The sequence below is a fragment of the Fusarium subglutinans genome (assembly GCF_013396075.1).
Source record: "Fusarium subglutinans strain NRRL 66333 chromosome Unknown NRRL66333_c0000189, whole genome shotgun sequence".
Lineage (NCBI taxonomy): Eukaryota > Fungi > Ascomycota > Sordariomycetes > Hypocreales > Nectriaceae > Fusarium > Fusarium subglutinans.
Window position 1 is genome coordinate 44,539 of NW_023502252.1, and position 26,320 is coordinate 70,858.

General features: G+C 49.2%; 10 protein-coding genes across 10 annotated transcripts; 4 read left to right on the top strand and 6 right to left on the bottom strand.

The window, feature by feature from the left end:
• Positions 1–975: 975 nt before the first annotated feature.
• Positions 976–2,608, bottom strand: FSUBG_10723 (Paired box Pax-6; the record flags this gene model as incomplete). The annotated part of the gene is made up of 2 exons (XM_036675330.1): positions 976–2,244; positions 2,297–2,608. The coding sequence occupies 2 exons, from the start codon at positions 2,606–2,608 to the stop codon at positions 976–978; spliced, it is 1,581 nt and encodes a 526-aa protein (XP_036533790.1).
• A 10,100-nt stretch (positions 2,609–12,708) lies between these two features.
• FSUBG_10724 (glycerol 3-phosphatase 1) lies at positions 12,709–13,696 on the bottom strand (the record flags this gene model as incomplete). Its single annotated transcript, XM_036675331.1, has 4 exons — positions 12,709–13,233; positions 13,288–13,325; positions 13,405–13,514; positions 13,578–13,696. The coding sequence occupies 4 exons, from the start codon at positions 13,694–13,696 to the stop codon at positions 12,709–12,711; spliced, it is 792 nt and encodes a 263-aa protein (XP_036533791.1).
• Positions 13,697–14,811: 1,115 nt separating this feature from the next.
• On the top strand, positions 14,812–16,438 carry FSUBG_10725 (pyroglutamyl peptidase type I; the record flags this gene model as incomplete). The annotated part of the gene is made up of 4 exons (XM_036675332.1): positions 14,812–14,982; positions 15,030–15,467; positions 15,516–15,744; positions 16,299–16,438. 4 exons carry the CDS (start codon positions 14,812–14,814, stop codon positions 16,436–16,438), a joined length of 978 nt encoding a protein of 325 aa, XP_036533792.1.
• A 429-nt stretch (positions 16,439–16,867) lies between these two features.
• FSUBG_10726 (kelch repeat-containing protein) lies at positions 16,868–19,179 on the bottom strand (the record flags this gene model as incomplete). The annotated part of the gene is made up of 4 exons (XM_036675333.1): positions 16,868–17,143; positions 17,205–17,456; positions 17,510–19,009; positions 19,132–19,179. The coding sequence occupies 4 exons, from the start codon at positions 19,177–19,179 to the stop codon at positions 16,868–16,870; spliced, it is 2,076 nt and encodes a 691-aa protein (XP_036533793.1).
• A 429-nt stretch (positions 19,180–19,608) lies between these two features.
• Positions 19,609–20,490, bottom strand: FSUBG_10727 (trimethylguanosine synthase; the record flags this gene model as incomplete). Its single annotated transcript, XM_036675334.1, has 3 exons — positions 19,609–20,179; positions 20,231–20,329; positions 20,381–20,490. 3 exons carry the CDS (start codon positions 20,488–20,490, stop codon positions 19,609–19,611), a joined length of 780 nt encoding a protein of 259 aa, XP_036533794.1.
• A 372-nt stretch (positions 20,491–20,862) lies between these two features.
• FSUBG_10728 (uncharacterized protein) lies at positions 20,863–21,978 on the top strand (the record flags this gene model as incomplete). The annotated part of the gene is made up of 3 exons (XM_036675335.1): positions 20,863–21,030; positions 21,086–21,169; positions 21,220–21,978. 3 exons carry the CDS (start codon positions 20,863–20,865, stop codon positions 21,976–21,978), a joined length of 1,011 nt encoding a protein of 336 aa, XP_036533795.1.
• A 182-nt stretch (positions 21,979–22,160) lies between these two features.
• FSUBG_10729 (oligosaccharyl transferase complex subunit OST4) lies at positions 22,161–22,798 on the bottom strand (the record flags this gene model as incomplete). Its single annotated transcript, XM_036675336.1, has 4 exons — positions 22,161–22,227; positions 22,277–22,340; positions 22,399–22,456; positions 22,511–22,798. 4 exons carry the CDS (start codon positions 22,796–22,798, stop codon positions 22,161–22,163), a joined length of 477 nt encoding a protein of 158 aa, XP_036533796.1.
• A 518-nt stretch (positions 22,799–23,316) lies between these two features.
• On the top strand, positions 23,317–23,641 carry FSUBG_10730 (UPF0136 domain protein; the record flags this gene model as incomplete). Its single annotated transcript, XM_036675338.1, has 2 exons — positions 23,317–23,380; positions 23,448–23,641. The coding sequence occupies 2 exons, from the start codon at positions 23,317–23,319 to the stop codon at positions 23,639–23,641; spliced, it is 258 nt and encodes an 85-aa protein (XP_036533797.1).
• A 725-nt stretch (positions 23,642–24,366) lies between these two features.
• On the bottom strand, positions 24,367–24,653 carry FSUBG_10731 (cytochrome c oxidase biogenesis cmc1; the record flags this gene model as incomplete). The annotated part of the gene is made up of 2 exons (XM_036675339.1): positions 24,367–24,569; positions 24,620–24,653. 2 exons carry the CDS (start codon positions 24,651–24,653, stop codon positions 24,367–24,369), a joined length of 237 nt encoding a protein of 78 aa, XP_036533798.1.
• Positions 24,654–24,893: 240 nt separating this feature from the next.
• Positions 24,894–25,512, top strand: FSUBG_10732 (prefoldin subunit 2; the record flags this gene model as incomplete). Its single annotated transcript, XM_036675340.1, has 4 exons — positions 24,894–24,933; positions 24,994–25,084; positions 25,219–25,411; positions 25,480–25,512. The coding sequence occupies 4 exons, from the start codon at positions 24,894–24,896 to the stop codon at positions 25,510–25,512; spliced, it is 357 nt and encodes a 118-aa protein (XP_036533799.1).
• Positions 25,513–26,320: the final 808 nt, after the last annotated feature.

Consider the following 26,320-nt stretch of genomic DNA (forward strand, 5'->3'; position numbering starts at 1 on the left):
CGGCCCGGGGCTTCTCTTCGGACTGGCCCGTCCGGGCTGAGACCCGGTTCCCGGGTTTTGGCTAACGTGACCACTGACCAGATACAGGAACTGGAGAGCCAAAGGCATGTTTATTGTGCCGTTTGAGTCAAGAACAAGGTTTCTGGATAGCGCCATCCAAGTAGAACACGATCTGTTACTGCTTTGGGAACCACCGCTTTACCGAACAGGAATGTGGGACACCACCACAACGCTTTTAGGTTCACGACCTCGGGGTCTAAAAACAACATAACATCGTGAGGGGTGTACGCTGAGCGTTCTCTGTCTATGGGATCTCCGTAAACGAGTTTGATACTCGCTATATCAATTTCACTTTCACGAACATCCTCATACCTGTGGCTCGTCACCGCAGGACTGTGTCTACCCCATGGAAGTCTTGCCACTCCATAACTTAGTACCAAGTCTGCAACATACTATCCTATTTCGAACAAAGTCACTCATGCGGTGTGAAGATGAGTTTGTTTGAATTGTAGACTCAAGTATATTTCTGCCTTTTCCTAGGTGCTTCTCCATGTGCTACCAACTTTTCCAGCGGTCATGGCATAGAGGTGTTCCAATGTGGTATCTCCAAAGAATGGTATTCCCACGGCCAAGATCTCACGCCAATCCCGTAGTAGCTGATCCTCCGTGATGATAATAAACTCCGCTCCCTGTGTACATGCCTGAGCGCCAGCCGGTGCCGTCCTCCCATTACATTAGGGTATGATGCCGTTGTATTCATTCATAAAATACCAAAAAGACAGGACAAGAGAGAAACAAAGAATGATTGCTAGCTTTGACAGTGGTCAATTTTCTGCTGCTGTGAAGACATTGTGTCTATACTGTACAATTCCCTTGATGAAATAGAAAAGAAATCGCTGTTATGTACAAGTTGCAAGAGGTCGTTGGTGCTGATAGCGGTGTATCACGACCCGTTTCTGGGTCATGTTTGGACATTCACTTGTCCGAGTATGTGAAGCTGGAGGGCGTCATGTTCATAAAGTTGACACTTTGCTGACTTTGTCCAGGCGATGAATGTGCTGATAATGAGGCGTCGTCGGACCAATTGTACTCAGCATTGCCACCAGCAAAGCCAAAGTAGGTAGGCCCCATGGGGGCACCATAAGAAGGGGTCTGGGGCTGGCTAGAGCACCCCTGGGAAACATAGTTGGGTACTTGGCTTGAGGTACCAGGAACCTCGAACTCATTGGGGTATGGCGCCAGTCCTGGTGTCACCAGAGGTTCATCCGCCACGGCGACCTGATATACAGATTCGTTGCTGTACAGTTGATCTATGACACCTGGTGTAGTGGGTGGGGTACGGAGAGTTGGGTCGTGAATGGCAAGATCCATTGGGTACTTCTCTTCGTATGCTACTGAGCTAGCCGGAGTAGCCTCGCACAAGCCCTGCTGGCTTGCTACGACAGGTGTATTGGGAGTGGGCGGCGCGATTGTTGTAGCAGTCTGGAAGTTGGGGGAGCGGTTAAGCTGCATGAGAGCCTCTGGGTTTCTTTCAAAATAGGGGCTTCGCGGGCCACCACAGGGCTTGCTGATACGACCAACACCAGTCGCGGAAGCAACACGGCGCATTGAGTGAGCGACATCTACCCTTCTTCCCATGTCGAATCCGGTTCTTGGACCACTTGCTGAGTAACTGCGGGAGGCGTTGATGGCAAGTTGAGGTGGGCGCCTGTTTCGACGAGATGCAATATCCATTGAAGGGGAGGGCTTCAGACTCATAGAGGGCCGACTAGTGTGGTCCACGGCAAGGTTGTTGCCGGAGTAAATATATTGCTCTTGAATAGGGGATGTGGACAGGCGAGGAAAGCACTGTTGGGGTAATGAAGGAGTAGGTTCATCGTCCTCGTTTGGCACAATCAGCTGAGGGTACTGACTGTAAGAGGGCAAGGATGCGTTAAGAGATGTGGATACAGGCTCTGGTGTAGGTTGAGAAGATAGATTTGGAGATGAGCCGACACCATAATCGGAGTGGCTAGCATCATTCTCGCTTTCATGCTCAGGACTTGATATGTCTGTCGACCGGATTTCGAGAGGACGAGGGGCTGGGAATGGAGCGCTGGAAACAACCCGATCAGAAAGATGGTCGTCGTCTGAGTGGACACCGGAGTCATTGGACGTTGTGTCTTTGTCCATTCTCTGTTTCGCTGCGTACTCGCGGATATTCTTCTCCTTCTTCTCCCGTGCTCGTCGGTTTTGGAACCAGTTCTGTGAGTTGGTTAGTAATTTCGGTATAAGTTTCTCAAGATTGAACACTGACATTAATACGGGCATTGTCTACTCTCATTGACTCAGCCAGTGCCTTCTTGGTAGTGCTGTTGGGCTTGTGATTCTTCTGAAACTCGGCCTCGAGGATCTCGACTTCCTCTTTAGAAAGTCGAGGCTTTGTCTCAGTCGTTCTAGACATTTGGTGATGATGTAGGAGATGCCCCTGGTGAGCATTGTAAAGCTCCATTGATTCAGGGAGGTAAGCCGCATAACTTGGCAGTTGTTGAGAGTATCTGGGGTATTGGTGGGCAGCGCTCTGGTAACCCCAGCCAGACCACTGGGGTTGATGGTGGTATGAACCCATGTTCTCCATCACTGGCTTTTATTCAGGAATGCAACAGGCGAGTTGGTGGTAATGATTGGAATGAAGAATCCGGACCGCGTGTAAGTCAGGGTCAGGTTCTGTAGGCTTGAAATCTTAAAACGTATGAACGAATGGCAGATCGATATCTTGTCGATTACAAGTAAAGAGTGACTTCGCCAGACTGGCTAGGCAATATCAAATAAAGAAAAGAGAGTGAGGAGGTCGTGGGTGATGAAGCTGTGTTAGGTAAAGGAACAAGTCGTCTTTTGAAGAACCGTTGTGACGGCAAGGCAATCCAGGCAAGCGAGAAGGGTACCGCAATGGTGAGACAAAGGTCAGTCAAACTGCCCTCTTAAGGATGGAGTAGACGAAGGAGGTTCTTAGTCGGAAGGGAAATCAATGATGGAGATTTGGAGGGGTGTGCGAGGGTAAAAGAAGGGAACGACCTCTTCACGTTGTACACAGCCTGAGGAGCCCTTGAAAACATCGGCAGTCATTTTGGCCCGTCATGGTAAACTGTCTGCAAGATGGCGTGTGGGTTCTCACCCGAGGGAGCTGGGGTCGAAGAGAAGCAATCAGACCCCTGGATCCCAACATGGCCGGGGGAGGAGATCACATCGCGGCGAGATGCATTGTCATGGGCAGAGCAGCAGGGGCTCCGGGCACACGCAAAGAACCAGTACCAAAGCCTAGCTTGCTGTGCTCTGGCCAGGTACCTAGAGCAACTTTGGGCTCAGGTTCCGGGCTGCGGGCCCAAGAGCTGGAGGCTCGTCCACCGACCTCATCCCTGCATCTAACCCCTGTCCACCCTTCCCAACGACAAGGCTACGCGAGAGTTTTGTTTTAGGCGTGCGCCGGGGGTCCTTGAGAGCACCTACATACATGCTGCAGTGGGTACCGCAAAGGAGGGAGCGCTCCGCGCCGGCCTGTGCTTCCGTCGTGGCGGCGCCTTGTCCACGCTGGTTGATCCACAGCTCTGTTATCCCTCTGAAGCCTCCCTCGGAGGGCTTCTTGGGCTTGAAGTCACCCTTCTGGCGGGATTGGGTCAGCGGGCCCTGCGTTCGCCTGTCTTGACTGTGAAAGGGAAGAGCTGTTGTGGACCTACGCCTAAAGAAGATGCAAGAGCTGCCACAGTGGAGTCCGCGCTAGATCTCGCACTTAGCTCGAGGGGTTGATGCAAGTTGGTAGGGCCGGGTCCCAGGGCGGCGGCGCTCCAGTTTCTGTGCCTTGACCTTGTCTCATTCGGCCAACTGTTGGTGTTTTCGTTGTCGTTGACATTGCCCTTCCACCGTTTGTTGGGTGGTGATTGACTATGTGGCACGCATAATCTCGTATCGTACTAGCATTGCCCAGAGGTCTAAACAAAGATGATCTTGCCAGAATAAGGGCTGATATTCAGTCAGATCAGGACTATGTCCATCTCTCTGATGTACCTTATATGTGATGCTTGGGTCCAGATGCCTGATGTTCGGCCTGGCTTCCTCAGAAATGCCAATTGTCGGCGATAACACGCATTCGCTCCGTGAGGCCATTCATGCATTAGTTGAGCTGTGAATTACTTGTAAGCGAATTGAGTCGGCGTAGTCAAATAAGCTCCGGGCCCGAGAAGTCCAGAAGTCTTAGATTGGGCCGGCAGGTATCGTGAAGAGGCAAGTAGATCGTGCCTAAGCCCCCTGTATGGCAGTGTACGAGGACCAGCCCAGCGCTTGCAGCGTGCTATAGCTGTTGAAGCCGTCAGTCCCCAGCCAATCATGCCCAGTCAACGCATCTCTGTCACTGGCCTGGGCCTTCTTTCATGCAGTCCCGAAGAGCTGGGAGGTGAGATGAGGCAGGTATACCCCGAAAGACTTACCTTCTACGACGTACCCTACTCGGGCTTGTGAGGGAACGACGTTATCCTAAAACAGATTATGCTTTCCATTTCTAGCTTTCAGCTTGCCACTTCACGACCACCTTCTCCGTGATTGCTCAAAAGTAGGTATCCATAAGGTACTAAGGCAGGTAGTACCTAACCCAATGAAAGTGACTGCAGTCTGCCTTTTTGGCGCTTGCTTCTCTGCTCACCATACAAGGCCTTTCTCATTTCAAATTGGACCAGCTGAAGTTCACATAGTAACCACCTCTTGTCTTTCATCATGGCACACAAAGATCAAATTGCAGATTGAGTGTCCAGCTTGTGCGACGTTGTCTTTGTCACATCCACTGGTGGCGGACGGCATAATAAGCTCATTTATTAGCTGTGCTACCACATTATCACATCACACCAAATCGACAGTTGCGAACAAACCCTGCGGAGAGAATTTGCGATCCTGCAGCCTTGTTTGTTAGTTTGCCATGGAGGTTGTTCACACCAAGCAGGTCGTGACCATCCAAGTCGCCGAGTCAAAAAGTTTCTCCAAATCAGACTGAACCATTTGACGGCGAACGACTTACACGATACTTCATCAATCCACGTACCACCTCTGCACAAGGAACCGCAGGTAGGAAAGTCCCGACCCGGTCTGGATATTCATCTTTGCCATCGCTTTGCAGAGCTGAACAACGTCGAGTGCATATAGTATGGTGAATGTAACCTTGGCGATCCAGCTTGCCAATTCTCACATCCATGTAAATCCTCTTCTGCACATTTGCATAGTCGAAACAAATGACAGCTCTGAGTGGTGCTACAACCGAACATCCTTTCTAGCCGTTGGCATCCCTCGCGTACAACCCCTTCTGTCTATATCGGGCATTGCAACTTGGTGTGTCCCCAAGAGGCGTGGTACGATCGACAGCAAGACGAGGGATTGCGTGAAATTGTGTAAGCGGCTTGAACGCTACGTCGGTAGTGCACTCTGGTTCCCAGCAAGGTGGTTCTGTCGGCTCTCTGCATTCTCAAGCTCAGGAGAGCAGGGTGCCTTTGTGACAAGTTCCGGCCTACAAGGAACATTTGGTTCAGACGCGACTGTTCCGACATTGTCATACAGGCACTGTTTGATCTATCTTCGCGTTCTGATATCAAACATGTCATCAAGCCAAGTGAGGTTCACTCAGCGCTACAAGCCACGCCACGACCGGTGAAAATGTAAAAAGGGTGCGAGGGAGCATGAGCGGTTGGCCATTAGCGGGCCCGGCCGCAAATTGCGCACCTGCAGGAAAGTGACGCCAGGGCACTACAAGGAGATTGGGAATGTGTCCGCCAACGGCCTTGAGAGGCCAGGAGGATGCGACTCTCAAGCGTCAAGAACCTGTCCAGCCATGGTCGTGACAGGTATATAATCGCCAGCGAGTCAATCCCAGCCCACGATGGGGTCATCAGCCAGAGTTTACGAATCAACAGCATGGATAAGCGACAATTCAGGCCAGCTGTAAGTCTCGCCAGAGGCGGGTCACCGGAAAGGCACTGCTCAGGGATAGAAACAAACCAAGCTTTCCAAAACTAGCAAGGTTCCAACGCTGAAGCGCACGGTGCCTAGGTATCCTAGAAAACCTAGGATCCCGGAAATGATATATCGAGGCAACGAATTTGAGTGTAGCATCGCAGCACACCAGGACCGTCATTGTGCTTCCCATTGACGAAAATGCACCAATATGAGAGTTACACGGACACGACTACGTATGCTTGATGCAGGCCAAAAAGTTATTCACCACAACCATACAGCGAAGCCCATAACCAAGTTGCTGTCTATAAAAGTTCTCAGTGCTGATAGTGCTGATCATTCCGAACAACACACGTCAGTAAGTTGAAATTGAGAGACTGATTTTGTTGTTTATTGTCAATTTATCAGCATGTAAAACTGATCTTCTCCGGTCTTTGGTATCGGTGCCGTGGGTCGCACACTCATTTTCGACATTACAGCACCTCCACTTCTCAGGTACGACGGGGTGGGGTTGAGCCAGAATGAAGTTCACGGCAAAGCCGAAGAGAACGGTCTCGACTCACTAATAAGCAAACTCGTATGTACCTGCACCCGCCTGAGCGGCTTGTGGGAGACCGCGTCACTTTCTTTTCTTCTTGTTGTTGTCTTCGTCAAGATTCACCGCAGACCCCGAATTGCTTCAGTGGAGGCTCTTTGCTTGTGAATGAGGATCAAAATCTTTCCTGATATGCTTTGTGCATGTTGCAGGCATTTTCCTGGCGGATGATCTACATAAGATGTGCACCATTATGCCCCCAGAATCTAGTCTAGGAAATGATTAGCTCTTCAGTGCGGGGGTTACTTGACAGAAAACCAGGATCTCGGAATGCGATGTACTCCAGAGCATGTACATGCACTACGATACCTTGTGCATCAACGTCAGGTGCTCAGAGTGCTTTGGAGACCATGGCAGCTTCTACGTACTTTGCGGTGATTTCCGATGAAGAGAAGACATCGGGGAATCTCCAACAAGAAAAGGCATTGGAAAGTCATGGACCTGGGATTCCAGAAGCGATCTGAAAGTGACTACATGGTCTTTGCTGTCGGGAAGAAGCCGTCCCGATACTGGCAAGGGCCGATCTTGTCGATCACTTTTGGACGGTCACTTCGACTTTGCGGCTCTGAACCATCATAAAACTGCATGTCTGATCGTTGTTGTCAACAACGGCCTAAACAAGTAGTGACCTTTCTCAGTAGTTAAGCACAATCGAGCCATAACAGGAAGCCGTGGTGGTCGCTACGGTACAATCCTTTCCCAGCTGAGTACATGCAAAAACCCGCAGGACACTGTTCCAATTCGAGCTGCGATTACAGTCTGAAGCCCAATTGTCTTCGGCAATTACATATTGAGGGCGTCACGTACTGAATCGAGTATAGTACCCTTGTCGATATGCATTTCTGACCACAGGCTGCATGAATCCCTGGTCGTCATTCAGACAAGACCGCTGGCCGCCTGGCACGAGGTTACCCTTGCAAGAGGTCCTGGGCAGAAGCAGATCCGAGCATTTTCGGGGTTGCTCTTTGCCAGAGATTCAAATTATCAGATATTTCCCTCGCTTACCACGTCCGGGCACTAGATCCCGGGCCCGCACGTATCTTCCTGCGACTTCAAGGGGTACAGGAACAAAGGCGACGTTTCGAGTGAGAAAAACGTACGATTTAGACCTCTACCCAGGAGCACTAATAAGAGGGCTAGTTCGTTGCCGTTCTGATGCTTTATCTGAAGGCGCTTATCAGGCGTCCGCCTTGAGCGTTGAGCAAGCATAACGGCTGCCTCATCAGAGACAATGTCTCAGAATCTGCTGCGGGACGTAAAGTTGCGATTGGTCAGCGTGCTAGTGTCTGCCAGGAGATCCGCAGAAACCAAGGCTTAGCGCAGATGGGGCAGAGGCTGCCTTCGAAGACCTACCTGATGCTAAGTACCAACAAGTCACTCCATGCCCGTTGAGCACGGCTAGACTATGGATGATGGATCACGACCGAGCTCTGCCCCTAAAAGGGGAAAACCCTCCTCAGGAGGTACTAGAAACTGAACCGTTGGACTAACCAAGCTTTTAGAGGGAAAAGTTGAGGTGTTAAGCTCAGATGCTTATTTGCAGTGCGGATCGACTCCTGATGCAATCAGAATCCACTGATGATCCTTCAGTACGGCATCTTGTATACATAACAACCTTGGGCACCACAGAATCAATAGACAGGTTAAACGAGGATTGGGTATTGGGCGGCCGAACAGAGGCAGGGTTGGATTGCTAAGAGGTCCTAGCGAGAGTTACCAGTCCTCTGGAAAACTCTAGGCCGTGGCAAATCTACCACGTTAACAACTGGAGCAGCTCGTGGCCTACTCGTACAAGCAAGCGAAGGTTCAGATCCGATGCCCCTGTCACTGGGGCTTGGGCCTAGCTTCAACTTAATCCCCATGTCCCATCGTCTCGGTAAGCCAGTGTTCTCTTGGAGAATCTTCAAGCCTCTTTGCCTGCAATTTAGTATGTAAGTTCAGTCACAGGCAGCTCTCATGACAAGGCTCAACACCTGTCATGCTTCTCAATGGGCCGTTTCTTATCACTGAGGAGCTTCTGCTGCGCGGTGCAACTTAAGGAAAAGGGCAGCCTACTAATCGCAAACTGGTGGTCTAGCACTGTACTTTCAATGGCTACGACTTCGATGACATAATGATCGATGCTTCGATGTCAGCTATGCCGTCAAGGAAGGGGGAAAACACCTTGGGCTTCGAAAGTAGAAACCGTGCTGTTTTGATGAGGAAATGTTCACCCATCAATGTGCTAAAAGTATCCTTGATGCCGGGCAAATAGCACAGCTGTACAATGACGCTTGTATCATAGGTAGAGTCATGAACAGTAAGGATATATTGAACCGGAATCATGGTCGAATATGCAGAGCTCTAGGATCATGGATGAATCGAGCTACGAGCTACTGCGTGCATACATGCATGCCAACGACAAGACTGGTCAGCAGAGGCCCGAAATGGGCTCTTGAACGGCGAACAGGGGTTATGTTGTTTCTCGTCTGGCCGAATAAGGCCAGAAGCGGATCCATCCAACACGTGGCCGGCGAGTCCTGGTGGTGCTTGCTATTCCTTTCTAGGATTCCTAGGCTGCCTTAGCGCTTAGCCCTGTACTGTAGGTGCTGCGTTGTTTCTGGGGGAGGCTTGTAGTGAGGCCGGCCGTGGTCAATTCGAGCGCTGATATCAAGCAGAAAGCTCAGGAATCGGCCTGCACTGAAAAAGCAAGTCTGATAAAAAGCAAGGATCTCTTATGAGAGGCAGTCATGGATATGGCATGTCTTCAATAACCTACCTAGCAGCAGTTCACCAGTCCAAGCAACCGACGCAATCCGCTGTCGGTAGCCTAGCTGCTGGGGTCAAGCTTATCAGACTCTGAATCACCACATAACGACACTTGTGGTAGATTCTCTAGTAAGCTAATGGATCAAGCTCTTGTCACCGAGTGGATACTAGATAGAGGAAAAAGGCAGAGCGAGACCCCGAAGCAACTTGAACAGCGCTCACTACGTAGTCCTGGTAGGGTGTCCTGGTACGCTTCTCCGGGGATAACAGTTTTTCTTGGGCCTCGACAAGGCTCTTGTTGTCCGTATATAGACCAATCATGCCGTGTCTTCAACGTATGCCATAGTGACTTGTCGCTCTCTGAGCACCGCAAAGGCCTCTACTCTAATTTTCATACGTGATGGCTCTCGGGGCTATCTCAACGGCCAGTCAATAAGACAAAGAGCATGTTTTTAGGTGTTTTTTTTTCTTTTCTTTTCTTTTCTTTTCTTTTCTTTTTTTTTTCAGTTCTCGTCTGGCAGCCGTTTCTTTCTTGATGTCAGATAATGATGCCAATTTTTTCCCCCTTCTTTTCTTTTCATTCTGTTTTCCTCTTTGAACCGGCCGCCAGCCTTCGGTTCTCGAAACGCGCTATTTATAAAGCAGGAGTGGAAATATTTATGCAGGAATAAGGAGACGAAGATGATGTGTAATACATTTTCGGATTCGTCGCTTCTAATTAAGGGCAGCAAAATTCATGAAACAACAAAGAAAAGTGTTTTGCTGGTATCTGGACCGTCTTTCGTGGCTGGATAAGACATTCGAGCTTAGAGGGGATCCAATCTCATTTGAGCCAGCCACGATCACGGACTAAGATCCAAATCGAGAGTGTGTCAAGGGTGTTTGCATAGGTAGCGGATGACTTTCCAGGGGATCGGTGCTCGGCCCAGGAACGTGAAGCACCAATAATCAGCCTGCCGGGCGGGTTCTCGCGGGGCGGTATCATAGCAGCGAACTTGTGGGAGAGAAAAGTAATTCCGGTATGTAGTTAATCATCTAGGCGTCCTCGTTCTATGATACTATCCAGCCCCTGCCAGCTGAACATTCTGCTCTTCTGCTTAGGCTGTTAGCCTGCCTGCCTGCCTACCTATTTTATGGCCATTATTATCTTGGCCGCCCTCTCCGACACCGTGGATGCGCATGGATTCGATATCCCGATGAATCCTACCGGAAGATCTCCCTTTGTTTCCACGGTGGGATAATATGGGTCCTTCAGGGAAACCCCTGTCTCCAGTAAAATAATTACAGGGGGCTCGCGAGTCGTAATCACAACACCATGGACTTTGCTGACTTGACGCAGTTTCGAATCACCACTCCCTTCGCTTTGCCTGAGATTGTTCCGTACAGTAGTGGCACAGCGGACAGTGGAAGGAAAAGCCACCGGGTCAGCCTCCATGTCACTACCCGCCCTTTACGAATCAGAGTTATCACGACTGTGACACTGGGCGTACGGGACCTTGCAGAAATCACCCGTAGCCCCAACATGCATAGCACGAAAACACAGAAAATTGGTTTGGCAAAAGACAACTGTTCAAGCTTGAACAGCTTATAGACCGAGTGCTTCCGGCGTGCGGAAATGACGGCAAACCTGCCATGCAGTACGACAGACCGCGAAATTGCGGTTCCTGTCACCTGTCAGCTGTCACCTTGATATGTTGTCCAACCTCACCTGAGCTTTTCATAGATCTTTGATACTATTCTCGTCCTCGCCGGCCTCATACCCCTCTCCATATAATAGCAGACACTTGCTTGCTTCCTTATCGTGGCACAAAATGTCCCTCGAACAAACACAGAGTTTTTGTTAGCTTGGTCTCCTTGCCTTGGTCCACTTGAACCGGACCACCATTCCCAGAAGGGAACGATCGTTTCCGTACGCTGCCTCTCGGCGCGAACTTGTAGTTGGTGATAATAGGTAGTTGATTGTTAGAACCAGAACTCCGCCAAGTTGATACCGCCACAGATCGGTGTCAGGGACTCTACCGGCATGTTCCCTGCGACACCGGCGGTTTCGTGAGAGCAGCTCCTCACGCCGCGTGGAGTGTTGATTGTGGACTCTGTAGATGAGATTGTCCTCTTTTTTTTTTTACCTTCTCTTTTTTGCTTTGTTTGTCTTCAACGAGACGCGTCAGGGGTAAGGGGCTCCGATGTTTCTGACTCAGTACGGAGTACTCTTGTAGTGTGTCAAGTCGGCCTCGTAGGCCAGGCCAAGACAAGTCAGGGCAGAGTGGAAGCGAAAAGTTTTGACATTGCCATCTCTCGCAGTATTAATCATACCCTTATTAGCCATACACAAGCTATCACTCTCTGTGTGCGAAACTACACTCTTCCCCGCTTCAACGGGCGACGGACTCGGTCGTGTCTGCCCTTGGGCCACTTGGCTCAAAACCCACCGGAGGAAACGGTGCGATGACAGGTGACAACCGAGACATGTTCATAAAGATCCGATGCTGAAGGCCTGAAGAATTCGCGGTGCTAAGTCGATAGTTGAGGTAAGTCGGTACTGTAGCGTGGAGACCCGCGACCGCTGAGCGCGCTTGACAGTGGTTGTCATTAAGGTAGGTACCTAGCCCACGAGACGCCAGATGTGTTTCCCGAGTTTGGTAGCGCAACTGGATACGAGAGGAGGGAGAACAGAGATTGATGCCGAGAGATCATGTCTGAAAGGACAATGGAAGGCCAAGAAACGTCTCAGTTGATGAAGTGGCTTTCCACTGGAGAGGTCTCACTTGAGAGACCTGGCTTGGTGGAAATGGGGAGTGTGAGAGGGTGCGGTACCGTACCACTGGCGACAAACAATGGTTGATCCGAGTGAGTAGACAAAGACTTCACCTGGGATCCTTTCTTTCTTGCAGAGTCTCCCTTGGTACGCTCGAGTGCATGATTTCTGCACATTGACGGAATATCTTCACTGAGTCTCATCTGTAGGTCTTCAATTGTGTCACTTTGGCATGTCGATCATCATGTGCCAGACCGTGATGAAGATCTTCATACCCATCTCCATAATACAGTAGTGTCCAGGGAGCGACAAAGGAAATGAGATCAAGAAACATGTATGTACCCAGGGAGAGGAAGAGTGATGATGTCAATATGCCCTTTCCAGGGCGATCGTCTTTCGCCTATCTCTTTTCTAGGGAACGATCCCAGTTTCATCTTTGAATCTATTGACTAAATGTTGCATCGTCATGATGAAATCAAGTGGTTTTTTTTTTACATCTCCCTCACGACTCCATCTCCCCCTCCCTCCATCCCTCTCTCCCTCTCTCCCTCTCTCACTCTCTCACTCGCTCCCTCACTCACTCTCACCCACCCACGTCAGTTCCACCATGAGCTCCGCTGATGCACCCACAGCCGAGGCTCAATTATGTTCGGAGCGCATTTGAAATCTCGATAGTCACCTTTCCGCCCTCGCTCCGGAGCACCTTGACTGAAGAGAGGTCTCGAACGACCCAGTCTGGTTCTGCAGCAATGACCTGCTCAACGGTATGGCTAGTCACCAGGCCGAGAACTCTGCAGCCTGCTGCTTTCCCTGCGCGGATCCCTGCTGGGCTGTCCTCGAGGACGAGGACCTGGGCGTCCTCCGCCTGCAGACCGAGACGCTCACGGCCGAGGCGGTAGCAGGCGGGGTCGGGTTTACCATTCTCGACGGACTCTGCCGTGACGAGGTAATCCGACGGCGGTGTGGGCAGGTCTCGAGCACGTAGCCATCCGGTGACAAGAGGGACGGTGCCCGAAGTGACGATCGCCCACGGGCTACATCTGGCGATAAGTGCTTCTAGCATGGAACGGGCGCCAGGTATCTCGACAGCCTCGTGGCCGTGGTACTTGGGTAGACGTCCTTCCATGTCACGTACATCTGGGAAGTGATCAGCGGTCGCTCGGCCTAGCTAGCTATGATAGTTTAGTTACAAGGGGGCACGCCCAGCCTCGCCAGCACATACATGTCCGCCAGGATATATCCTCAAGTGAGGTTTTGCGTCTGACATGTCCATGCATATTCATGTGTTTGTGGGCTTTGCCATGCTTGCTGTGGCCGGGGTATTGCTCTTGTCACTTACAATCCCAGTTCGCCTTTTCAGGTGCGAGAATCTTTAGAATGTCGATGCTTCGTCGCCCATGAGAAGTCTCGAGGATAACTTCGGGGGCAACGCCTATCTCATTCCCAATTCTTTGCCTGGTTAGTCGCTCGGGCTGGCCGCGTAAGACGTGAGATGGGTGCGGCTGCACTTACGTCTCCCAGTGCTTCACTACTGCTTCCGTGGAGTCGATAATAGTACCGTCCATATCGAAGAGAAACCCGTCGAATGTAAGCTCCTGCGGGGGCAGGTTGTAGTCCGGAGTTGATCCCATTGTATGCTTTGAGTAAGGTATCTGGACGAACAAGGGGGTGACTGCAGAGTCTGACAGAATGAATTGAAGTTTGCTTTTGGTATTTGTTCTTATCACGACAATACAATAGGCTTTATGATTCCAATGTATATATATTTTTTGCGGTGTCGTTCAGCTTGTATAATATGAAAAAGTTTGCAGTCACTCTGATGCAGTGTTTATAAAGGATGAATCCAAGCTGTTACTTGGTGGTTGTCTGTTTTGGGCAACTCCGCATGGAGGGGCAAAGTGGGGGGGGGGAGTCTATCAACAAGAATGAGCACTTGTTATCGAATAGACGACGGTATATTGTTCCAACTTTTGTTCTTTTTCTGTTAATAAACGTATACTTAGCTCGGTACTGTAGTTTCAGTGTTAACCAAGTTGCCCCCTTAAACTCCATTATATTTGAGACTTTATGTGCAAGCAACCCCAACAAGCCGTTTGGATCAGTATAGCGCCTCAAGATACGCAATGCTTCAGTCATAATGAATTCACACAATATAACAGACAGGAACCATTGCTATCATTAAGTCTCTAAGCTTACTACTGCCATAATACATAAAGACTAATGGTAAGCCAATAACATAGGTATACATGACCACAATTGACCAAACAAGGCAAGTATTTTGTTTCTGATACTATAGCTACCCTATACCCACACCGAACTTGGTAGCCTGCATGTCTTGGCAACGACTCAACGTTAAACGCCGCTCAGTCATTGGTCCAGTTCCAGTTCCGTTCCCGTTGAAGAAGTCAGTCATACTTAGATAGGTGATGTGATTCCTCTGCCAAAACCTTGTCGGAGGAGGAAACAGAAAAAAATAGAAAAGAGTAAACGGGTATTGAGAGGAACAAAAAACCGAGACCAGTTTAAGTCTGATTTAGGATTCGACAGGCCAGCTTTATCCTTTTTATCTATGTATTCTCACTCAGCTTACCCATGGTGGGTTGTTAGGCATTTATAGGTTGGCAACTTGATGATCCTGTCATCCCCACTAACTAACTAGTATATATCAAGAGGACCAGATTCCCCCTCTTGTCTCTATCTTCCTGGTCTTTAGTTTATTCTTTTGTAAATATAGTCTCGACGCAGAATGGGTTCGCAGATTGGAGATCCCGATGAGATTACTGTGCTTGTCACAGGTTTTGGTGTATGTTTTTGCTTCCTGTCTTATATCAAGCGTCATTTGCTTGCTGGGCCACCCCGCTCGACGTCACACAACACTGCAAAGCTCAAGATCGTGACACCTTGGCCGGGATATACAGTATGATATGAGTTTGTGCAACTCCTGCTAACTCGCAGATGATATAGCCGTTCAGGGATCAGTACCCCATTAACCCCTCATGGGAAGTCGCCAACAGCTTGCCTCCATATCTTCCTCCGCTACGAGCCAAGGATCCTAACTCGAGGCATGCGGCTGTTTTTCTGCCAAACGTACGCATAGTGGTGCACCCTGAACCTATCCGTGTCAATTACCGGGTTGTGAGAGACCTTGTGCCATCGTTCCATGAAACGCCACAGAAGTTTGACATTGTCATTCACATTGGAATGGCTGGTCCTCGACCATTCTACTCCATCGAGAGGAGAGGTCACCGTGATGGGTACAAGCATCCAGATGTCGATGGTGAATACATAGACGGAGAAGAAGAGAGAGAAAGGAATGACTGGCCGTGGCGAGGCCTTCCAGAGGAGATTGAGACGGAGCTGAATCTCGATGAAATACTCCCTCTGTGGCAGGGGCACAGTTCGGTAAGCTGAGCAGATCTGAGGCCGTGTCAATACTGACAGGAAGCACAGGAGGCGGATCTGCGCATATCAGAAGATGCAGGTCACTTTATGTGCGATTTTATCTACTACTCAAGTCTCTCTGAGCTGTGGAAACTGCAGAGACCCAGAAAGGCCCTGTTTCTTCATGTCCCAGCCGATGCTTCGCCTACGAGTGTTGCAAAGGGGAGGGAACTGACATTAAACCTCATTCGATCAGTTGTTGAGAGTGAAATGATTGCTAAGAACACGCTTCTGGTGAGTAAGACTGCTGGTGAGGAATTGTGATGTGGCTTTAAGATGCGGGATGGATCATTAGCAGGAGTTGTCAGCATATTTTCATAACCATGTGAATTTATTTCAGTTTATTCGAGGTCTTGGTTGTTATTCAACTCTGGAGAACAGTGTCCTCCAAATATCAATTTGATAGTGTGCTATGGTTTTGATTGATCATGACATCACAAGCCGAGACTTCAGTATTCTAAGAGTTTCTCCCATGAAGCTCAAGGTATCTATCTCATGATTCTGTCCTGACATATCTAATAAATGCCGATTGGTGCACAAAAATACTCCCTATATCGGTGACGAATCATTGGCCGTGTCCGGAGATGCTGGAAGCGGAAAGCCTCCATTCTCCATTCTTCACTCCACTTGTGACCCCGACGAGCCGATATAGACAGACTCGTCTTTCACAACTCACTCGACATCCATCAAGTCTGAATATTCAGCCCCAAAAATGTGTAAAAAAGCTACCTGCGGAACCTGCAGTAAGTCCTTGTATCCAATTCCAAGAATACGACACTAAAATGCCCACAGAGAAGACCTCCTGGTGGGGTTGCGGCAGCCATATTCAGTCCGTTATCGACAACGTCCCCGAGGCTGAGCGCTGCGAGTGCGAGCCCAAGGTCGAGGTCGACGGTGCTTCATACCCGCCTATGGCTGCGTCCCCCAACTGACTTATCGAGAGAGCTGCGGTGCTGGTTCTATGGACGCGTGGCAAGAAAGCGACGTGGTCACCCACTGGCGTTGTAGAGGAGCCATTGTAGTGTCCTGATGTGAGGTAATTGTAGGAGATCAGGGATTGGCGTGCGTGGCGTTGGGTTGGCTCTGGAAATAGGACTGGTGGTTGATGAGTACATGACCAAGAAAACATAGGCAAATGCTTGAGGCAATAATTCGCCATTCTCGTGAACTATTCTCGTGCTGTATTTTGGACAACGAATCTCACCATACAGGGGCGTTCAAACCCAGAAGAAGGAGACAAGTGGGGGGGAAAACAACGGAGCGGTCGCATAAAATCAGAATAGGAGGTCATCAAGGGGGTGCAGAAGAGGGTCTCGTATTGATTGATCGATATGAATTACAGCTGCCACATCTAGTTTTATCTACCTCCTTCTCGCGCCACCACCAGACGCAGCATCTCCTCTCTCCGCTAGGCTTACTACCTCCTGGATACCAGCAGCCTCCTGTTCCTCCTCCAGAGCCATAATTTCCTCACGACAATCCCACCACTTCTCCTCACTGAGTTCAAAGGCCTTAGCCTTGATCTCCTTGATAGCTAGTGTCTCTGGCTGGATGTTCTTCCAACGGAGGCTCGTCATCAAAATCTCTTGCCACTCAGCTGATGTACGGACGAAGAACTCCCGCCGACTCTCGAAAGGCTGTTGTGATTCTGTCAGCAACCCCTCTCATGGTATTGAAGTGGGCATGTGAAATACTTACTCTAGGATGGGGCAGCCCGTCGTCCACAGAAGTGGCTACAGTCTCAGTCTCATCCTCTTCTGAGGGCGTTGAAGGCTCCGATGAAGGCTCCGACGAAGCCTCGGAAACCTCATCTTGCTTCTTCTTTCTCTTACTGGGTGTGTAGAGCTGCTGACCCGTTTCCTCCTCGTCCTCATCTTCTTCATCGTCCTCATCCTCATCCTCACCATCCTCATCCTCACCATCCTCATCCTCATCCTCGTCATCAGACTCCTGAAACTCAAGTCAGCTAACAAAATTTCATACGCCATTTCGACATCACTTACGATCCAGTCTTCGACGGGCCGACTAAAGATCTCCTTACAACCATCTAGTTTTCCAAGATCGATGGCATATAGATCATCAAATGTGAACTCACGGTCTCCCTTCTCAAATGTTCCGCCATAGATATAGAGGACATCGTCTTGGATGGCCATTTGAGCATTAAATCTTACATGTGGAGGTTCCATGGTCACCGGCATCTCTCTTGCTGGCTTATCGTCGTCTCTTTCCTTTTCTTTCTTGGCAAGCTCGATCTCATCAGCGTCATCCAGAGAAGCTCCAGTCTCCAAAGCAGCAAGCTGTCGCAGAAGCTCGTCTTCATTTGCTTGAGCCCGACCACGGCGCCCGCCTCGGGGCTCAGCAGCAGCCTTCTTCTGTTGACGAGGCTTTCTTAGACCCAATGGCATGAATCGATTTCGTTCAATGTTCCAAGCGAAAAGCTGGTTGAAGAACTCACTATCCATACCCTCCTCACTAGCCTCAACGTCATGCACTCCTCCAAACAGAATACCGCGGCCCTTGTGCCAGGCCATTGTCGCACCAGCACGAGTGGGGTTGGGAGCATTGGCAGGCTTCTTCCGCTTTTCCCAGCGAACTACCGGGGGAGTGTTGGGATTGGCGTCTGTGGCAGGCTGTGAGATTCTGAGGAAGAAGCAGTCTTCATGAACCTTGGGAATAAGAACATTTCGCTGAGCCTGACTAGGTCCCTTGTTGCCCCTTTGCTTGACGTTTATGGTCGCCTTAACACGTGAGTAACCACCATAGAGAACCGCGCCTTGTTCATGGGGTAGCAGAGTGAAAGATGAGCGAGCGTCTGGCTTGAGTTGGGCAGGAGGCAGTTGAGGAGAGTGCCACACAAAGTTAACGGTATCAAAGATCCAGAGATCTGATAGGTACTTTGTCTGATTTGAAGTGTCCTGGAAACCACCAAAAAGGATAATGTACTGCTTCCAGTACGTCATTCGATGGCCACTTCGAGCTGAAGGGCTTTTGTCCTTACCCTTGCTCTCAATCTTCGTCCACTCCCTCGTTGCAGGCTCCAGCCTCCAGAAATCCGAGTAGTGATGAAATGTGCCCTGCTTTGGCGAAGAGAACTCGCCGCCAAAGAGATAGACATGGTTCGGGTTTCCAGCTCTGGTCCAGGCATGACCAGATCGTGGGAGTGGAGCGTTGGGTGAAGTTACACATCGCCACTCATCTCTGTTAATATTATAGATATTTAGATCGTTGAAGAACTGAGCGAGAGAGCCATTGAAGTATTCACCACCAAAGAGTAGTAAAGTATTGCTATCATGAGGTGAAGCCATCAAAGTTGAGGCAGCTCTCGCTCTCGGAGGTGCATCAATTACCGTCTCAGTGATCTTGAGGAATTGCTCCTGTTGTCTTCGGTACTCTTCCAGCACCTCATCAAGATCAATATCTTCGGCATCACTTCCTTCAACCTTGGCCGCCTTATTCTTGGCCTTCTTTTCACCCTTATTGGCCTGCTTGGCTGCTTTCTCAGCCTAATCCTGATCATTAGTCAAACGTTCAACATGGATGCATAGAGGGGCAGTCATATTTGGAGGGGTAACTGATGGAGGGGCAAAGACACAGGTAGACGTGGTAGCACAGAATATGACGGCACCTTTTTTGCCTTTTTGGCGTCAGCGTTCTTCTTTTTATCTTTGGCCATGATGATAAAAAGTATTTGGCACTGTAGGACAAGTTGTCAAGTTTGGGCTCCAATGCGAAAATTCCTGCGTGTGGATGGGGTTCCTACAGGTTTTGATCAAGTCAAATCCAACCATTCAGAGTACAGTGTCAATTACATAATATCTACTGTACACCGATCATCTAGCTACCTATGCAATTTGAATGAGCTAAATGATACACGCTTGAACGATACACCGACGTTCCTGATGCCTGAGCTGCAAATCATATTACTATGCCGTTGAATAGGCGAGGTATGGTATCAAACAGATAAATGTGGTTGCCCCCCAACAGCAGCATGATCTCGTCAACCAAAGAAATGCCTGAGACTTTTAGCAACACCCTTCCTCAGGTACAGGCTGGTTCCATTGGTATGCGAGTCGCGACAGTGATATATTCAAGAGGGCGTCTTTCACTGGCGGGCCTTTGAGTATTTCCCTGGAAGGTAAGCTACCAGGGCCTTGCTGGCACCCTCCATACAGTATTGAACAACCTCAACTTTCCTATCAGGAGGTGCTAGCCGAGCGATTTGTCGAATATCGCTCGTCCGCGGTAGAAACAACGCGTGATCCAGCCTGTTGTATGCAGTGTGTAAATCGTCGAGATTATACGGCTGCATGTTGTAAAGATTAAATACTTCATCAGTGCGGTATCCAGGGCCGCCCCAAGGTGGACTCGCAAAAAGTACTGTTTCGTCAAGGCTTACTCTTAGATTTGGGTGCAGTTCTTCTGCATGATTGAATAACTTGTCGAGGTACTCGAAGCTATCACCGAGAACCCACGTAATTAGCCCCGGCGCGATACCATAGACCATGGCGTTGTTCTGGGCACAGGCCAAGGTTGAAGGGTCGCGTTCGATAGAGATAACGCGACTCCATCGTTCAGAAAGAGCAAAGGCAATACTGTTACCCCCTGCGCCACCAAAGACATCGATCAGGATATGCTTCTTTTGGTCGGTACCGTACATATCATGGGCAACTTGGCTAGATTAGAGTTAGCAGAGTCTTGAGGAGGTATAAAGATTGTATACTCACTTTGCTACTGGCTCGGGCGTTACACCAAACCAGGCATCGTCCGTCATGTAAACTCCATAGTCATACAATGAGAAGATCGAATAGCGCTGTGCAAAGTACCTGACCATATTAGCGAGATCGAGAGAAGTGAATTAGTCAATAGTTGCTCACTTTTGAATATCCCATGGCACCTCATGCTTTCCTTGATAGTGGTGACAGGCATCAGTAAGATCCAGCTCTTCAGCGGGCCTGATAGAGTACTCGGAGTCGTCCAGCGACATTTCTACCCCTGAACTGCTCATCTCTTGATCGGAGGTATAGTACGAGTAAGTTTTGTGTTAACTGCTAGCAGCCATTCTTTGTCAAAAATTGAAATATTGACTTGCCTTGCGCAAGTCGAAGAGAGCTCAAAGGTTGAAATTGAGCACGAGGCTGAGGATGAGCTCCCCACAGTATGCCCCACATAGAGACTAGTGGGCTTGGCACAGACGCCATCGCTGCAAGGCTGCCACTGTAATAGTGACAGCTTGCGATTGCTCGACCTGCCCTTGACATGCTTCCATCTGATACAGTACCTACTTAACACATCAACCCCTTTTGATCCCCAGCAATAGGCACACACGCACGGATCTAGAGAAAAAGTCACTGAAGCAATGTTTAATGCGCTAAACCGCTTCATCTCGCGCCTGGACGGAGACGTCCAGCAGCAGAGGCAACAAGAGCGAGGCTCCTTCGGCTTCCAGGTGCTGCGCAATACCAACCTGGAGCTTGCTATCGAACCTTGGTTCGACTTTATTGTTGGAATCAATGGTAGACCTATTGTACGTCGGCTCATTCTAGGTACTCTAAACTCCTTATCACTAACAACTAGCCCAGGAGGACCCCGAACCAGCCTTGTTCAGCCAGGAAGTGAGAAACTGCGCGGGCAGCACAGTTACCCTGGGATTATGGAATGCAAAAGTAAACTATTAACTTTGTGACTCCTTAACTCTCCTACTGACAACAATTAGGGCCAAAGGACGAGAGAAATCCATGCTCCTGTTGCATTGGACACTGCATCCCTCGGTCTTTCGCTCCAATACGCTCCGCTGGCCCTTGCTGCCAACATCTGGCACGTTCTCGATGTCCCCGCCAACTCCCCCGCCGATGCCGCCGGTCTTCTGCCATACAGTGACTATATCCTCGGTAGCCCTGAGGGTGCGTTATATGGCGAGGGTGGCCTGGGCGAGCTCGTCGAGGACTTCATCGGACGGCCGATGCGAATCTGGGTCTACAACAACGAATATAATGTCACCAGAGAAGTCACAATACAGCCTAGCAGGGATTGGGGTGGCCAAGGAGCGCTGGGTTGCGTGCTTGGATACGGAGCCCTTCACAGGATACCTCCTCCTCTGAGCGAGCCCGTTGATGCCCCTGGGGAGACAATGTTCGACGGAGCCACCAATGAGAAGAGTGAGGACGCATTTGCTCCTGCGATAGGTGGTTCGGAGCCCGCCCCTCCTACAGGAGACTTTTTGGTGCCTGCACAAATGATAGGTGATACTCCGGTGAGTGCACCGCCGAGGGGAGCTGGGAAGAAGAAGGAACGCCATAGTCACAATCCCAACAGGCTGATGGATGACTACTTCAAAGAGGAGGAAGAGAAAAGTCGCGCTGTGGACAATGCGCCTTCGGCTAGGAACTCACCAGCCCCTCCCCCACCCAAAGGCGGTCCTCCAAGGGACTCACCAAAGCCGGAGACTCATGCCAGTGGCGGTGAAGCAGAATGATATTATGGCAAGATAGCACATGTGAATGACTCCCCTTGCTGATTGTTCTATTTCCCGATCTATTGATCAAACTTTTAAAGAATTTCGTGATTTGCCGTCTTTTATTGTACATTGCCTGATGGGTCCGACGTAGCCCTCAAGAGGTCCCTATTCCACCACGGTCACAATACTCAACTGGCCGTCTAGTTAATGAAGTTAATGGCGAAGAAATGCAGGATCAAGCTGCAGACGATGTAGTCGGCGAAAGCTCTGAAGAGGGTCAGTATAGGGCCTCCTCATAAACACGAGTTCGACAAACCTTTCAGGGGATACTGAAGGGCAATCGTTCTTGACAGCCTCGTTTGTTTGAAGTCGTAGCGAAGCTGGATATCATTAGCTATAATCTTTCGAGGTGGTCGGTGGTCGGTCGTCGTAACATACCAGTCAAGACGAACTGCCCAACTGTCACACAGAAGCCGGAGAGGAAAGCGTTGAAGGGCTAAGAAACATTAGCAATCAATAAACTATTGCAGATTCACAGAGAAAGACGCACGAAGGTGCCAGCGAGGGCGCAGTTGATGAATTGGAGAACACCAACGACAACAAGGAAGACCATAAAAGCATCAACCAACTTGATGCGCTGAGGAGTATTGTTGACGTAGTGATTGTATAGGTTCTGGACTACCTTGTCCCACTGAACTTCGCCCTTGATTTCGTTCTTGGCGATAGCGACGGGCTTGGGTTGAGTCTGAGGAGGAACTGAACCAGCGCTGGTGGTGCTGGCCTGAGTGGTAGCAGCGGCCGAGGGGGTGATATCGCGGACGTTCTTCTTAGCCGCCATTGTTGTGATTGGGTGAGTTGGACTGTTTGTTCAGTGTAGGCGTTTCTTTCGATATTATGAGGCTTTGGTGATGGTTGATTCGTAGTGTTTGATGTCGGTGTCGGTGGATTTGGTTAGTTTAAGGTAATAGTTCAAAGTGCAGTAGGAGAGCTTCCTCTGGACACGAAAGCTCCAAGGTGAATGAAAGGTGATTGGTTCACGAAAAGCCAAGAATCCGGGGGTTAGACCCACGCTCACCATAAACTGTGAGGTACGTACCGCCGAACATGTCGTCAACGGCCGAGAGCTCCGCAGCTTCATCTCAGACATAAAAGAACAAGTTGCTGTTTCGTCTTGAAAATCTACAAAATTACATTGAGAGACCAGACAGTAAGGATACAAGAGATACAATGGCGAGTCATGAGCCTTATAACAACCTTGACCAGCTCGTTGGCTAACAGGTTTAGGCCACTATCAATTACCACGATCTTGAGCTTCCCGCCTACATCTTAGGTGCTCTGACCGCGGGAGGTGGTATCATGGGATACGCGCGCACAAGATCTGTTCCTTCAATCGTTGCTGGCTGTGCTGTTGGATTCTTATGTAAGTCCCAATATTATCTCCCTTGTATTCACCGTAGCGTGTCAACGTGTTAACAACTTGCTTGTAGATGCTCTTGGCGGCTATCGCATTCAGAATGAGCAGCCTTATGGAGTCGAGCTTGGTCTTTTAGCCTCCGTCGTTCTTGGGGGATCTGCTTTCCCCCGAGCCCTTCGTCTGAGGAAACCGGTTCCAATTCTTCTCAGTGTCATTTCGGCATTTGGCCTCTTCACCTACGGTTCTGCTCTTCGAAGGAGAGCCTAAGACAGCTGTCAGATGATGATAGCTTAGTCAAAGTATGGTACGATGCAATAAAGCCACTTGTTCTGGATCAGTGGACTAAAAGGCTTCAAAACAGAATATGCGGCCCACGAAACACACATAGTTGAACATTACGTGCCTAAGGGATGCGGGATACTCCTCAGAGTAAATTAAGGTGGTAAAAAATACTTAGTCTAAGATCCTCTAAATCTATACTAAATTACCTATACTAAGTTTACCTAAGTTTACCTAATGACTTTTGTCACCTATAATAAAGGTCCTACACTGTTTAAGCCTTTGTATGGAAGTTAAAAGCTCGATGGCCTTGCAAGGCTGACGGGAAGGGAAAAATAATAATAATAATAATAAAGGTCCTAAGGTTTATTATATCCCCTTGATAGACAATATTGTAATACTGTACGTAATTTACAATACATATTATCCTGATTGATGATGAATCTCAACGTCTTTACACAAGTTTAGTTTCAAGAAGTGATCGTGATATAGCAACATGCACTTCATGGCGACTAAGAGCAACCTGGTAACTGAAGTAGGATCGTATTAACACTTATACACTGTCACAATCTCATGCTTCATTGTCATGAAATCATCGCCTAGAACGCCAGCCCCAATGTTTCTAGTATACAGGTCGAATACAGCCCATCGTCAATGGATTCGCTTCGTGTCGAATTCGGGTCGTTGGCGTCGTATCGTGAGGTGTGTCCATATCACAGTCCCAATTCCCGCTGCTGCTCCCGGATTTTGTCGCGCTTTGCCCGAGCAGCATTTCGATTCTCGGCCTGCATCTTTGATCGTTCGATCTTTAAGCATTCATTGACCTTCTCTTTGGCGTCGTTGCAGCTTCCCACAGCCTTGTGCATGAAGCCTTGGCTATGGCACTGTTCGAGAGCAGCGATGACCTCTTCGCACGCTGTGAATGGAGTTAGCGCGCGGTGGCGATAAAGCGCTCAATGGACTTACCCAGAGCGTTCTTTGTGTGAAGATGAGGATGCATGATGATGTTGATATACAGGATAGAGTTGGAGGACCCTGAAAGAAATACAGTGATCGCCACATGCTGAGATGGAATATTGGGTCGGAGTGCACGGACCAGGCGGGAGGCTCCATGGGATTTGGAGGGGCATTGATTGTATTTGCGTTGGCTACCTGCTATTTCCATACAAGACCACGTCTATTGATACTCAACCGACAGAGAGAAGCAATATATCGGAACACTTTGAGTCCTTCGAGAAAGATGTCTTCAACAGCTCAAGTACCTGCTAGGAAGCAGCAAGGTTAGCACAACCCCTCTTCTGACACATCTCATGACGCTGCCTCTTACTCACGGTGTCTAGATCTTCAAGTCACCTACTCCAACTACAAGAACACTCTTCAGCAAATAGCTCAGAGAATTGGTGACATTGAGCAAGAAGCCGAGGAGCATAAGTAAGTTGTTTACTCTTCACTATTGTCTTCACCGTCATTCAAGCAGATTGAGCATGGTGTCGGCTTGTCAAACTCCTCCTGCAACAGAATGTTACCGCATGTCGAACCACTGATTCTGATTTAATCTTCAACAGGCTTGTTTTGGAGACACTAGAGCCCCTTTCAGAAGACAGAAAGTGTTTCCGTCTCATCAACGGTGTGCTTGTTGAAAGGACGGTTAAGGATGTAGTACCAGCCCTCAAGACCAACCAAGAAGGGCTTCGCAAGGTGCTGGATGATTTGGTGAAGCAATACAAGACCAAGCAGGATGATCTTGAGAAGTGGAAGGTAAGAGAAAATTTGAAATGATTTCAAATCTTGGTGTAAGAATACAGCCAATACTAATGATTCTACAGAAGAAGAACAATGTGCAGGTTGTACAGCAATAATGAGACTACGAGGACAGAATGAAACAAAAGGCTTGCATTAGTGCCACAGAGGGATTAATTTTGAGAATTACCAGAGAATTGCATGATTGCAATTTATTAGATATGCCACTTATGAACACGGCCTCATACGACAGAGCTTGCAACAACGCCATTGCGCCTCAAAATCCCCTTCTCTCTACAGATGCCACTCCATCGGACCTCCCGATGTTTCTGCTCCAGCCTCATTTGGACGCGGATAAGACGGACGGACTTCCATAGCCTGCTTGCGTTCCAAATATCTGCCTTTCAGGCTGAACGAGCCCCGGGGTGCAAGAAGACTTCTGATATTGAACTAGGGTGCTAAAAATACTTGGTCTAAGATTCTCTAAATCTATACTAAATTATGCTAAGTTTACCTAAGGCTTTTTGTCACCTGGGATAGATGTCCTAAGTTTTATTGCGTCCCCTTGACAAGTAACACGACGGAAGAAATGGAAAGATGGTGTTGATGCGTTGTACACTTGCTACGCACTGTGGGGTTATGGCGGCAAAAGCGTCTGCATGCCCAACCGCAATGAGGCCCCAGAAGCATCAGAGTTTTTGACATGCAGGACGTCAAACACACAATGCAATGTAATGCAACGCAAGACCTAGACAACGGGCATGTGTTTGTATGGACAGAAACACCCCGATTGACGAGGCTTGCCCACCGGCTGCATTAACTGGCCATATGTACCTTCGTGTCGGACCACTGCTGATGATGGTGATACCTTGTGAGGAGAAAAATGAGGAAATTTCCGCACACTCAATCTGTCTGAAACTCGTGACT